General features: G+C 38.5%; 1 protein-coding gene across 1 annotated transcript in view; it reads right to left on the bottom strand.

Annotated features, from left to right (window-relative positions):
• LOC139949092 (reversion-inducing cysteine-rich protein with Kazal motifs-like) overlaps positions 1-10,860 on the bottom strand; it is a 64,677-nt gene extending 53,817 nt beyond the window's left edge. The window contains exons 1-2 of the mRNA XM_071947495.1: positions 10,651-10,860; positions 9,157-9,215 (exon numbers count right to left, since the gene is read on the bottom strand). Of these exons, the coding sequence (XP_071803596.1) occupies positions 9,157-9,215; positions 10,651-10,711 (120 nt within the window). The 5' untranslated portion in view covers positions 10,712-10,860. The remainder of the gene's footprint in view (positions 1-9,156; positions 9,216-10,650) is intronic.
• Between the last annotated feature and the right edge of the window lie 1,448 nt (positions 10,861-12,308).

Here is a 12,308-nt window from a genome sequence, read left to right as displayed (position 1 = left end):
CTTATATGTTTGTAGTGCCATATTAAGCTATCCAGATCACAGACCTACTTAAGGGTACTATCTTCTTGTAAACAAAATCTCTAGAATTAATAAAATCGTGTGAAAAACATACATTTTCAATCATTACCCAAAATAAATAAACAATTTAAAAAACACCTCACTCCAAACTACAGAAATTGAAATGGAAGGATGCTAAAATAACTCAATTTGTTTACATGGCTTTTATAGTCAACTCAAATTTACCATGTCTCCGTAAAATGAAGCAGAGACGGCACATTCAATCATAAGAAAGTAAATCACATTTGTTTTATAAAATGTACTTCAAGACGGTTCATTATGCGTACATTAGTGATAATTTGATTGCATCGGTTCAAGAAGAATTTCAAAATTGTTGGCTGTTGGTCCTCATCTGTACTTCAAGGAATTTAAAAAGGTACAAGATTTACACAAACACACAAGAGTAACTTAAGCGTTCACTTAACGGTAACCTGTCAGTTTTCAAGCATTGAGGTACCATGCACTCCAAGAAAAAAAAAGGTCAAAAACAAACAGACGGAGCGGCATCTCAAAAGAGGGTCAGGCACGAATACACTGGCGCAAACCAAACCCAATGACAAACACTAGCGTTTCGCAGTGTGCTGAATAGATGGGAAAACATAGCCTACATTGGCAGGGCATTCTTGTGCCCTCACACATAGCTCCCTGCGCCTGTGTACACCATGCATATTGTTTACCCAAGAGCCTTGCCAGTTTTTCTTTCCATGGTTTGTTGATTTAGGGTTTAAAATCTTTCTAACTGGTGCCTCTACAGTTCTTGAGCTGGATTGTGAGGCCATGTTTTTTTCTCTAGCAGTGCACTAGGGTTTCTGCATTCTTTAGTATTTTTTCTCCCCAGCCACGGATTGAGTTCTGTCCCTAGTGCTGCCAACTGAGCTGGCACTGTATGTCTCTAACTTGGGAATAAAGTAAAATCATGAAATACATTGTTCTTGACTGTCCATCAAATTTAGTTTATAGCTTCACTTCGTGCTGTTTTTGGATCAAGCATTTAGGATCTGTACGAATCAAGTATCAGTATAAAATACACCCATTACAGAGCTTTATCAAGTTATTTAAGAAACAGCTCCCTCTGAAGTGATGTAGTTTTCCAGAAAGTAGTAATTTTCTACGAAACCTCAGATTTGAGGTCTCGAAATCAACCATCTAAAAGCAGGATTTGAAACTTTGCATGGTGGAAATACGATATGGAAAGGTTTGGCTCGCCATAGGTGATCCCACCATTATCCCATGCTGTAAATTAATTATTTGAATCAAATCATATTGCCCCCATTTGCTTTATTATGGCGTATCCATAAACACTAAACCGCTTTTCATGCGCATGAGCAAAGCGAAGTAGCATGAAAGTTTATTTTTACAGAGTCTAAGAGAACCAAAACATGTGAGGCAATGCTAGGCAAATCATAAGCTGCATTCTACTTCCCAAACAAGATTACTTTTAAAAAGGAGATTTAGATATAATCTTGAAAGGAACCAACTTCCATTCTAATGTAAGATACAGACAACTAAAGTAAAACATACATCACCATGTGTACAGGGCCATATTTTGACTGTGTCCATGAGTTTATACAGTTTCCTCGGGCTAAACCTAACATTGGTAGAGACCATGACAATGACAGACCCATTTAACTTTAACAAAGCCTTAGACAAATAACTCTCTGCTGTCCCGACAAGCCCTAGTTCGATTAACCCAAGTTTAGTGGCATTTATCGGCAATTTCCTAGCGCAATAATTATGTCATTTCCTGTTCAATGAAATAATTTATGATCCATAAAACGGTTGATGATTTTGACAAGTGTGTGTTATTATGTGCAAAGAAACCACCAAGACGTATGGCAAATCAATTGAGAAAAGAGGTCAAGCGGAAATTTGTGTGCAAAGATTTGGAGAAAAGAAATCCATTAAGGTTGATGGGGATTTTGAGTAAGTGTGACAGTTGGCCTAAGTGTCATTATGGAGGGTATAAGAATTTTTGCTTGTTAGATTTATATATTCAGATAACTATGGATCAAAGTCTTGGGGGAAATGTTTTGAAAATTTGTTTTGGGGTATTAAGTATAAATCCTGGTTCATCCTGCGAATCCTGCGAACGCGAGTGCGGAGTGAATATTGACGTCACAAATGCACAAAGAATAATTCGCAAAAGTTGAGCTGTGCTCAACTTTTCCTCAACTTTTTGCGAATTACTCGCAACAAAAACAGAGTTGCGATGCCAATATTCGCTCCGCATTCACGGAGTATGAACCAGGCTTCATACTTTATACCAATTGATATTTCAAAACATTTCCCCAACAACTTTATACATTGTTTTACAATGGTTATTCTTAAGGCAGATGCACAAATTTAGGATCTAATTGTGCCACCTAATTAATTATTCTCCTTCGACAGTAATTTTTTGTTATGTAGAATGAATGCAGTGCCCTATAAATTGAAACAAGGCTTATTTCTGTTTATCTGACTATGTTACAAAACAAAATAAGGTAGCACATTTTGGGGGAAGAAAAACATGGCTTCTTTTTAAAATAATTGTAATTTGGAGGTTTGGCAACAAACCTTAGCCTAGTGATATATAATTTTGAGAAAATAGGAAAATCGACGTCCACCAAAGCTTGATAGAAAACACAGTAATAAAACGGCGAAGAACAAAGTATATTAACTGTTTTAAAATAATTCCAGTTTCACACAAGCTGGGACACAATTATGCAGATTGGAAGTTGCCATAACATGAAAATTCTTCAGACAAACAAAAAGCATACTCAAAATAGAAAAGCGCTTTGAACCCAGCGAGGTAACATTCATCATTCCGTGTTATCATCCCAGCGTAAAATTGAGATTAAACTCATTCATGTTCGAAAGTCCCATCCCAAACACAATTCTACAAACACTTTCGCCTGAATTGTCTTAAAGCACACAAGACAGGAAATAAAACCAGGGGATCCGCAAAATGTCGATCAACCGAACCAGGCACCGACAAGAAACTCAATTTGTAACACATGCTCCCCGCTGCTGAAATTGCTTTTTCATTATTACAGACCATCTGTCATTTGTCTCCAGGAAAAAGCTGAGAAATCATGAAACAGGGGGGAGAATTAGTTGCACCACCCGATTCTGTGGCATCATTCGGGGATGTATAAATTACTTTGTGCTGGATTGGATGCCACAGTTCAATCACAATCAGTTTGTCATTGCCGACTGTAATTACAGAGTGAACTGAAGTGGAGAGGGGTAGGGAAGGAGGGGGGGGGGGTATGGACACAGAGAGAGCTATCTCTCTGTCTGTGCCCCTTTCTTACTCTTCTCCTCTGTCTTGCCAAGCCAAACCTGTCAATCACATGCAATCAGACCATCATCTTGGATTACAACAGAGGCATGAATTTTTGGGCATCAAAAACACATAATATCTAGCTTCCGCTCTGATTCATGGGATTGCATCCTCCCCTTTCCCCAACCCCCTCCCCCTTTTCTCTCTGCTCTTTCTGACTGCTCTGATTACACAGGTCTTGGTCCCGACCAAGGAGTCTGATCCAGCATCTCCATCGTCGAGGGATTTCTCCCCTCTTTTTGTCGGCATGGGACAAAAGCTGGTTAGCGGGCTTGGGTTGTGCGCACAAAGACAGAGTGTTATCAGGAAACGTGGCCCCAGGCTCATTTCTTTTCGCAGCCTGTGTCTGGCCTAGCTGGCCCTTTTGTGTTTGAAATGATTGATGGATGTCACAGTCACAGGCAAGATTTCTCCATGGAATTCCCTTTCTTTTCACGAAATCTTCACACCAACATTTTCCTTTTTCGAAAGAACCGTCAACTTTTTCTTGCAACTCATAGTCAAGACTCGTCAAACTCTCAAGGAATCCAGGGAGAAGTCTAAGCCAGGAGCTCAAGTTTGATGGTCAAGTGTGGGCTATTGGGATGGTTGTTGGGGGGGGGGGCCTACAATATGGCAATAGTCTTTCAATACCCATGAGAGACTGGCTACATTTTCTGCTTAGTCGAGCGGCAAGGTTTTGAGTCATTCTTGCTTGGCTTGGTGTACTTTTGGTGGTTGTAAGCCTCCCTATAAAAAATATTATTGTCTAGATTCAGCAGGATAAACTTACTAACACCTAGTACATTTTGGGACTGGTGCAATAATCAATGGAGCATTGCTAAACCAGGGATCAAGTCACTACCCAGAATTTGTAAATCTGATCATGTGTATGGAGTGCCTACAAACATACATCGTACATACAGCCTATGTATCGCTCTGTCAATGGGACATAATTCAATCAGACATCAGACCTGCTTAGTGCATTTTCCTGTATAAAGCGGACCAATAATGCTTTCATGGTTGCCATTTAATAATTACAACTGATTCACCAATCATGGCAAATGAGTGTGCCAATCTGTCACACACCTTAGCAAAATGAGCACTTCTTATTATTTCCGTGGGCCGGGGTAATCTACGGGTATTAATCTATGCACTTCCAAGGCGTGCAAGGTACTTGATTTGCCGCTTGCTGCTACGATGCACTTCTCATATCAATCACTCTTTGTACTCAACAGTACACAACCGGCAACATTATCCCACAAGAAAATCGGTAATCATAATGAAGAGAAAAAAATCTATTCTAACAGTTTTAGTGAAATTCCTGTCATATTTCTTTTGTAAAGTATAAAGCAAGTAGGCCTATATCAACTTATTATCACGTAAATTTATTCGTTTTATGTTTTTAAATACATTGTGCAAAATTCACACAACATTTTGGGACGATGTATTTAATACAATGTCCCAAAATGTTGTAAAACACGGTTTCCTTACTTGGTGTTTCCCAACATATGCATAAAATAACAAATCTGTGAAAATGTTGGCTCAATTGCTCATCAAAGTTGCAAAAAAAATGAACTGCACAACTTTGTGAGCTTTCAGATGCATAATAAAAGGCTTCAGCTGAAGTCTTTATTCTTGAGTGAGCAATCTATCACTCAAAAACTACGTTACTTCAGAGGAAGCCGTTTCTCACAATGTTTTATACTATGAACAGCTCTCCATTGCTCATTACCAAGTACACTTTTATGCTAACAATTATTTTGAGTAATTACCAATAGTGTCGAGTGCCTTTAATAAGCAGGGAAAAACTGGCTCGTTCTCAAAACTACTCAACAAGCTACATGTTATATTTTACTTTCCTTCTTCCAATCCTCGTTTGACTCTATAATAACTTTTATCACCCTTGTTCAATCTCTTTTATCACTGATAATAACTGTGGTAGTTTATACAGCAAGGGCTGTGTCAATATTCCATTGTCCATTTACAGTAGCTGACCATTAAATGTGTGATAACTACAGATGATAACACAAAATACATACAAATGCAAGTCTCTGTACACTCTAATTGACTTTTATGGTTTGTTTTGGGGTAATTGTATTCTGTGCGGATTGAGTCGAAACATCTTTCCTGGATTGCATTTTTACCTGAAAAATTAAAATAATCTTGTTTACATATTTGTATGAAATTTGTATTTGAAATAAACCTCACATGAACTATTTTATTTTAAACTATGCCAATTGAATTGTTTTTCATGTTGCATACGGTACAGAATGTACGAATATTGAATTTCCCCCTTTTGGGGATGGGGGAATTATACAGTTTCTCTGCTGCTAAAGTTAAACTTCTCAAACTTCTCTTTAAAAGATGATGCCGGAACACGATGCAGATCTATGTTTTTTGTTTTCAAGGAATTTCAGCAAAGTTTGTTCTTTGATACAATCCTACAATATGGTAGAAGCAAGATACAAATTAATAGACCTACATTTTTTCAGAAAGCTGTTTGCAATTGTAGCTAATATTTCTCATTTATAATCTGTACGTATTGAATGCTGAACTTGTGTGACCACCTTCTTCATTTAAAACAGAAAGACTGCACCTCTCTGAGGTCATAATATCCACACCATGAGCATATCTCTACCTCCAATCAAGAAATAAATCTGAGTCATCTCTTCGAATCTTGTAATTTACCCGTTCTATTCGCAAAATTGTCAGTGAAATGCAACCCACTAATTCAAGACATGTAAAGCCTAGCTGTAAAAACCAAGACAAACTGCCACTTACTGAAGCTGCAGTGAGTTGCAGAGAGCCTATGGGTGAATAAAAGAGGCCTAATACTTTTAACTTACACGTTTGATCTTCCCTCTATGGTGTATCCTTTACAATTTGAAGTGTACTGTTTCAAACCCAGATGTGGCCGGTATCGACCCAAGTGCACAGATCCAGATCGGATAACATGGTCTAGCAGAGAGAATCGTGCGTCCGCTTGTGATTTGAACGCACGTCACCAGAGATTCCCAGGGAATATAGGTTAATCAATTGAATAATGTGAAAAAACACACCATAAAAAGGACCAGTATATTGAAGTGTACTGAAAATGTGACTTGGGGCCTTATAAATTAGTAGAAATTTTATTTTTTGGGCTGCCGATTTGCAAAAACAAGATAAAATACGTTTTTCTCGGTAGATCTTATTGGTCATTGAATGGAAATCAAGAGCCAAAAAGGTAGATATATGAATTACCCTTAGGGCAGAAAATACTCGTTTTTGTTAACTACATTTCATCAATTTTCTAGAGAACTAATTAATTTTGGTACTCAAGTTACATTTATAGCAATGACCTGGTTGTTGGTACGACCATGAAGGAAGGTACAACTTTTTTAGGGGAAAAAACATTAAAGGAAGGCAACATCACTGGAATTTATTGTAACATTCGTATAAACTCATACTTTCAGTTGTCTACTTTAAAAACTTTCCAGCTATAGTTCTTCATTTAAAATCTGTAATTTGCTCATGTAAAGGCACTTGACACTAAATTGGTAATTACTCAAACTAGCTGTTAGCATAAAAACATACTTGGTAACGAGCAATGTGGAGATGTTGATAGTATAAAACATTGTGAGAAACAACTCCCTCTGAAGTAACGTATAGTTTTTGAGAAAGAGGTAATTCTCGCTAAAATATTAAAATACTTCAGGTCTAATAATAAAAATAATAGTAATAATAAACATTTCTATGGCGCTCTACAATTAACACAGCGCCTCACAAGAAAAACAAAATAACATAAGTAGAAAACAGGCATCTGAAAGCACACAAAGTTGTGCGACAATGTGTTTTTTTTCAATTAATCTCTTGCAACTTCAATGACCAATTGAGTCCAAATTTTTAACAGATTTGTTATTTTAGGCATTTGCATATAACAAAAATGTTAGGATTTTACACCAAGTGAGAATACTGGTCTTTGTCAATTACTAATTACCGGTAGGTGTCCAGTGCCTTTAATGTGTGGTGTTCATTTAAAAACCAATTGAATCTTACATGGTAGAAATGTCCAGTGTGTGACACACTGAATAGACAGTGACCCAAAATAGAGAAAGACATTAGCCTATTATCGGGTACAAAAAGGCTGAAAATGGGGCTGGGGTCACACCACATCAAACAAATTTTATGGTCTGCTCTATGCACCCCATACACTCTTTAGCCCAAAGGCACACTCTATGCAAACTACCAGTATGGTCTTTTGTAGGCAAAATTAATACCACTTTTGTCACAGTGCGTGTATTATATTGCCACAAACTCAGGCAGTCACAAAGATTTAGTTGTGGTAGAGTAAGAAACAGATTTTTAGTTTGGGCAATCATCAGGAAATTGTTGATCGAGCTGATTGTGACATTGAGTTGGTACTGGTAGGCCTTACAGTTCTTAAACTGTCAAAAGAGGTCTTTTGTATTTTAAAAGTATAATAATATAGAAATGTCATTCAACTTGACTGGGTCCTGAAGTGTCTTCACTTGTACATTGTAAAATGCTAAAACAGACAACTAGACTTACATCATTTAAGAACCCACCATAGGAAGACAGTGTGAGAAAAAAAGCTACAGAAGCAGACCCTACTTTTGAAAACAAACAACCTAGATCTACATAATTTATGTTTAGTCAAGTGCACTGTTCATGTAGGTGTTACTCCTAAAAGTAGGTTACCCAAACAAATTTTAATCGAAACAGAAAAAGGGGTGAGCACTGAGACGGACCGTTCCTCCCCCACAAAACAAAAAGAGCAGGATTTATTATTTCAAAGCGCATGGCTGTCCCTCATATTATTAACACCATGCCATGTGCACGTTAGTTGGCTCTATTTTGATCTATTCATGTACACGCTGCATGCACAGACCCCACAACAAAAGAACACAAATAACTGTGCCAGCTAGTTTTGTTTTGATAACCAATGTTAAAGCTGGAGGGGGGCTTCAGTGTATGAAACCCTTTGCATTTTGGGGTAGTGCTGCACTGCAGAGGCAGTGCCAACATCATGCAGTATTTTGTTAGTCTGTTGACTCTTGCAGTTTTTGCAGTCCCAGGCTGGTAGAAAAATAAATACCTCTGGTTTTACAGTAAATGTATTGAGCATGAAATTGTGTGAAAATTTATGACCAGAAGAAGTTCCGTATAAGGATGGTACTTTAGCAATTTTCAAGAAACTATACCAATGTCCAAACAGTGAAACTGAGTTAGCTTTACAAAAATACTTCAAGGGCATCAAAACGGGTTTTGACTAAATTGAGACTAAAATATTGTACTTTCCCTTAAAAAAATCAAGATCCTGACAAGGTAAAAATAAGATATTTGAATCTGCCTGAGTTTGGACCTGTTTTTGTTAAAGTAGTGGACACTATTGGTAATTACTCCAAACAATCATTAGCATAAAACCTTTCTTTGTGAAGAGTAATGGGGAGAGGTTGACGGTATAAAACATTGTGAGGGCTCCCTCTGAAGTGCCATAGCTTTTGAGAAAGAAGTAATTATTCACAAATTTGATTTTGAGACCTCAGATTTAAAAGTTAGAACTTGAGGTCTCGAAATCAACCATCTAAACACACACAACTTCGTGTGACAAGGGTGTCTTTCTCTTTCATTATTATCTCGCAAGTTCGATGACCAATTGAGCTCAAATGTTCACAGGTTTGTTATTTTATGCATATGTTGGGATAAACCAAGTGTGAAAGCTAGTCTTTGACAATTACCAATAGTGTCCACTGCCTGAACACATTTTACTTCAAACATTTTGAGCAGACTCTTACCTGATCACATGATGCTTGGCAGGCAGGGTGGCTTCTAACACCATGACAGCATTCGGGATCTATTTGGACGAAAAAGAATAAGATTACAAACTGATATAACAGCCCAAAATCCATGTTTAATTAAAGATGACATTCTTATTTTTGGGAAGCATTTAGCCCTCCTCTATTTTATAACAAGCAAACATTTAAATTAATCAACTGCTACAAATTACATCAAATAGTTTGAGGAAGTTTGTTCGGTCTATGATTTTGTGTATGTTGAATTTGGGGGAATATCAATAGTGGCAAGCGAAATAAGTGGCTGTCATAATTGCTGCACTTCAAAAAAGCAAAAAAATAAGATGTTTTGTAAAATTTGACTGTATTTTAGTATTTTGACTAAATTGAAACTGAATTGACTGCCGAGTGAACCTGGTTTGCTTAACTGGAGCTCTATGTCAACATACTGTATCCCTACTACAAATATGAGGTCGTTCCTCTTTGTCGGACGAACGGTGGCGAACCTCATATCATAGGTAGTAGGGAATGCTGTGGGGTTGGTGGGCATATTTTTTTCTTTGGTTGTTTAAAGGAACACGTTGCCTTGGATCGGTCGAGTTGGTCTTTGAAAATCGTTCTGTAACCGTTTGTTGTAAAATGTATATGGTTAGAAAGATATTGTAAAAGTAGAATACAATGATCTACAGAAATATGCCTCGAAATTGCGTGGTTTTCTTTTTACCCTGTCGACTAACACGGTCGGCCATTTATGGCAGTCAAAATTTTGACTCCCAAATGGCCGACCGTGATAGTTCGCGGCGTAAAAGGAAAACCGTGCAGTTTCGAGTGATACTTGTGTGGATTATTATATTCTACTTTTAAAACATCTTTCTAACCATATGCATTTCATAACAATTGGTTTCAAACGCTTTTAATAGACCAACTCGTCCGATCCAGGCAACGTGTTCCTTTAGAGACATTTTAAAAGGGTAAATGTTACAAGGCATAGGCCTAAAGCATTTTTAAATAAACTTGAGAGTTCCGTTTCATTCATGCTGCTTTTTTTTGTGCAAATTGTTTCGAAAGGATTCATTTCAAATACCAACAAAAATCTTTACACAGTTAAAATGTTCCTCTAAACTTGAACTAACTGACTGACAAGCCTTTCGTAGGTGGAGTACCTTCAAAATCAAAGTTCAACTTATTTCTGAATGCCGACTGTTTTTTCTTATAAAAACACCAAATAACCTACTGTTGCAGAAATTATCCAGTCAGTAAATACTGAACCCCACACTTGGTAACAGAAAATACTTGTACAAATTGAAGCACAAAGCCAAGTATTTCACGAGAGGTTCTGCCAACTGGTACTGTGACACTGTTGTAATGCGTTTGTGTTGCAGACGACACCTATAACTAATCTTAACAAAATTAGCGCAATACACATTCACTTAGCAAAACGGACAACCCAAAATGCTGAAACAAAAACTAACACAACAACTTCTAGCATTTTCCTACCTTGTGCAAACACCACAGACAAGGAACAAATCCAAACCAATGTTAGAAAACCAGACTTCATCTTTCGCTAATCGTAGATATCCAGGCCGGTTGAACGTTCATACTTGCCGTCCCTCACGCTCGACTGAAAAGCTCCTGTACTTTTAACTGGTTTTATCGCTGGTCTTTGGTTTGTGTGCAGCGCATACACACCGTCCGTACCACACACGCACACAACTGGGCATCAGTGAAGAACTCTTGGGCGCTTTATTGAGCCGAAATCAGTAGCTGACAAGAAGAACTTTTACTGGTAAAGTGCACTTGCCAATAGTATTACGTGCATGAATTCACGGAAGACAATCTCAGCTACAAAAAGCGCCCAAAGAGAGTCGCACGCTCACACGCCGTCCCCAAAACAGTGCACTAGCTGGCCTCTTGGGATTTGCCGGTAGTTCTTTCGTCGTTCACCCCTCCGTACGTGATTACCATTCACCACCTTTATTGTGGAACAAACCTCCGGAAATGTTTCCCAGTCCCAGATTGACGATCTGGCGTGCGAGGTTAAATCGTGCGTCAATATCAATTTGAGGCAAACTTCAGCTGAGATATTTCTCTTCCCGGGGAGTGCAATTTCGCAGCAATCATTCTTGAGTTCACACAGCTGGAGTCTAGTAACGCAGGGCGAGCAACCAGTTCAAAGAACAGCCAATTGCTGAATAATAGGCCATAATCACCTCTCGTTGAAAAGTGGCCCAATCATTACCATCGATTTCTTCATCTCTTGGGGAAAGCTAATTGCTAGAATACATTATCCCATTACTGAGGGACCGCATGTCTGTTGCAAACTCAAACAATTGGCAGTGGGACTATTTTTACCGCTTTTCTCATGGAGCTCTGACAAACTTTGAGGAAAAATTATTTTTCTCTAAAACTGGACACCATTCTCAGCCCCCTATTGGATTTGCATGGGCGTGCGGTTCCCAATAAACTAAGGGTGCCAGAACCTATTCAAGCCGACACAATAACGAGACCAAAGTGTGACGGCTTTTTTATTGCTTGCTGAGGAGAGTGATCCCACACAATACAGCAAATTGAATGAGGTCTGAGATAGTTCAGCTGGTTATTATGTCACCAACCTTGAAGCTCCTCCCCAGCAATTTACCGGGACTCTAGCGGGCTGTAATTGGCACCAGGGGAGTAGGTGGATGTCCTTGTAGGGGATTGGGGGGGGGGGGGGGCACGAGAGCACAGGACCGTGATTGGGATTCGGGAATTCAACTTGCACCAGTCTCGGACTCTACAAAAAAACTTTTTGCGAAAAAAGAGTAGTACAATTCAAAACGTTTCAAAAGCGTTGATCCGTTTTCATTCACGTCATTACTTTCAACGGTTTGATACAAATTAGAAAAAAAACTACACAATAGCAACAAGACATTATGAGGCGCATGCGCAACACAAAACATAAAACAGTTAAAACATACCAAAAGAAAGACTCAAACTCAAGACTAATATTATTTTTACCATTAACTCGTGGTGTGTACCGCCTGGTAAAGGAACACCATTCTTGGTGGCGCTGTTTACAGCCGCTTGAACAGCTGCGTCCCGCGTGCGCGCGCAGCGCAACACGTTTCGCGTATTCATTTGCACGCGCGTAAAGCTTTCAAAGTTTAAAAATCTGC

Source organism: Asterias amurensis, chromosome 16, assembly GCF_032118995.1.
Source record: "Asterias amurensis chromosome 16, ASM3211899v1".
In the NCBI taxonomy this organism is placed as follows: domain Eukaryota; kingdom Metazoa; phylum Echinodermata; class Asteroidea; order Forcipulatida; family Asteriidae; genus Asterias; species Asterias amurensis.
Note: the sequence above shows the minus strand (reverse complement) of the source record. Positions and strands in the feature narration are given on the sequence as shown.